The sequence below is a fragment of the Aristolochia californica genome, unplaced genomic scaffold (genome assembly GCF_029961685.1).
Source record: "Aristolochia californica isolate CCGP_79_NKW_82.1479 unplaced genomic scaffold, dmAriCali1.0.hap1 SCAF_9, whole genome shotgun sequence".
NCBI lineage: Eukaryota > Viridiplantae > Streptophyta > Magnoliopsida > Piperales > Aristolochiaceae > Aristolochia > Aristolochia californica.
In genome coordinates, this window is record NW_027182290.1 from 25,863,693 (window position 1) to 25,866,207 (window position 2,515).

General features: G+C 35.9%; 1 protein-coding gene across 1 annotated transcript in view; it reads right to left on the reverse strand.

The window, feature by feature from the left end:
• Positions 1-2,451: 2,451 nt before the first annotated feature.
• Positions 2,452-2,515, reverse strand: part of LOC137940689 (uncharacterized) — a 3,814-nt gene continuing 3,750 nt past the window's right edge. The window contains exon 8 of the mRNA XM_068785831.1: positions 2,452-2,515. This exon is cut by the window's right edge and continues 608 nt beyond it. Coding sequence (XP_068641932.1) covers positions 2,452-2,515 — 64 coding nt within the window.

Below are 2,515 nucleotides of genomic sequence, written 5' to 3' on the forward strand. Positions count from 1 at the left end.
TGCGTGAATAGTGGTTAATTCAATACGTGAGAAAAGGAACCTCCTTTTCAATTTACCTACGTGAACAGTGGTTGGAGACAAAATTCTTGGTTCCTTACAATGCTTTAAAACCTTTTAACATGCTGGATTCTGCTGTACCTCATCGAGTTACTAGATCCATGGCTAGGGACCATAACAACATACACCACTTATTGAGTTTTTTCTTTTTCCTTTTTTTTTTTCACTTTGATCAAACAGAGCAAACATAATATGGATAATTTTCTTTGAACAAAATTTCTCTTTAAATTTAAATTTCCACCAAAGTATTTTCTCAATTCTATAAAAAGTAGAATCATGGTTTTTCAGGCTTAGAGCGGGAATGGTTTATGTAGTTAAAAGAACAAATAAAGGCTTATGTGGTATCAACTAGGATTTCGCCTTAAGGATCCATCAACGGATTCTAGAGCAAAGCAAGATTGAACTTCCCTCTTCCAGTTAATTCAACTTCTTCTCTTCAAAAGCAAAATGGAATAAAAGAAAAATGACTATGTGCTCAATTATGATCAAGGTCAAAGATTTAAATCAAAGTACCCACAAAACTCCGCCTAACATCAATGAAATTTTTGAATTTTTTTCTCAAAACCATCTTCAATCACAAATTTCAGAGTCATAGAGAATTCTATCATACTCAAATACATGCTTGGCAAGAGAATCAAACACAAGACTTATAAAATCACAAGTAAAATAAAATAAATAACAAACAAGAAGACCAAATGACTATAGGAGTTTACACCCCCAAACTTAAACTAAACAATGTCCTCATTGTAATGCAAAAGTGAAAATGATTGAAGAAATGAAAGGAACTTCCCTGGTTTCATGGTGAATCAGCCATAGTTTATAATTTTCAGCTCTTTATTCATGCTAAATATACCTGCATCAAAATCCAAATTATAAAAAAATGATAAAGATAATAAAAAAATAAAAGAATAAAAGAAAGTTCTCTGGGTTGCCTCCCATAAGCGCTTGTTTTAAGTCTACAACCAAACTTTTCAATCTTCATCAATTAGGATCTCCAAGAGGAATAAATGCATAGTTCCTCTCCACTTGTTGTCCATAGTAGTGCTTCAATCTCTGACCATTAACTCTGAATATATTCCCTGTCTTGTTCTTCAAGTCTATTGCTCCAAAAGAGGGAACTTTGTCAATTGTATAAGGACCTGTCCATCTTGATTTTAACTTACCCAGGAAGAGTTTGAGTCGTGAATTGAAAAGTAAAACTTTCTGTCCTAGAGCAAAATCATGCCTAAGAATCTATTTGTCATGCCACTTCTTCGTTTGTTCTTTATAGATCTTTGCATTTTCATATGAATCATTCCGGAACTCATCCATCTCATTCAATTGAAGAAGTCGCTTTTCCCCTGCGGCCTTTAAATCAAAATTAAACTTTTTTATAGCCCAATAAGCTCTATGCTCCAACTCCACAAGGAGATGACACGCCTTTCCAAACACTAATCGGTAAAGAGACATTCCGATAGGTGTTTTAAAGGCTGTACGGTATGCCCACAAAGCATCATCAAGTTTCTTTGCCTAACCCTTTCTCTTGGTGTTGACCGTCTTCTCAAGGATGTTCTTGATTTCTCGATTTGAAATTTTAGCTTGGCCATTAGTTTGACGATGGTAGGCAAGTGCTATCATGTGCTTCACACCATATTTAGAAAGAAGATTATCAAACTTCTTGTTGAAAAAGTGGGTCCCTTCGTCACTAATAACAGCTCATGGAGTGCCAAATCTTGTGAATATATTTGTATGCAGAAATTTGAGCACTACCTTTGCATCATTTGTTGTTGTAGCAGTTGCTTCCACCCATTTTGACACATAATCAACTACTAACAAGATATAAAAAAAGCAAAAAGGAGGAAAAGGCCCCATAAAATCTATTCCCCAAACATCAAATAACTCAACTTCTAAGATATTTTTCAATGGTAACTCTTGACACCTTGAAATATTTCCCATACATTGGCACCGGTCACAAGTTTTCACCAAAGTATAACTATCACGAAAAATAGAAGGCCAAAAGAAACCCCTTTGAAGTACCTTAGCTGCTGTTCGGGTTGCTCCAAAGTGTCCTCCCTATGATGATGAATGGCAATTATGGAGAATGGCTTCCATCTCTTCTTCTGACACACATCTTCGAATGATTTGATCAGGGTATCTCTTGAATAGCAAAGGCTCATCCCAAAGATAATATTTCACATCATGCAGAAATTTCTTGCATTGGTGGTAAGTATGATCTGGTGGCAGTACTTTACAAGCTACGTAGTTTACAACATCAGCATACCAAGGAAGCTTGATCTCACATGCAAACAATTGCTCATCCGGGAATGCTTCTTGGATCACTGAATCTGGTCTTTCTTCCTCTTGCTCCAGCTGGGAGAGATGATCAACAACTGAATTTTCGCGTCCTTTCTTATCTCAAACCTCCAAATCAAATTCTTGAAGAACCAGGATCCAAAAAATTAACCTAGGCTTAGCATCC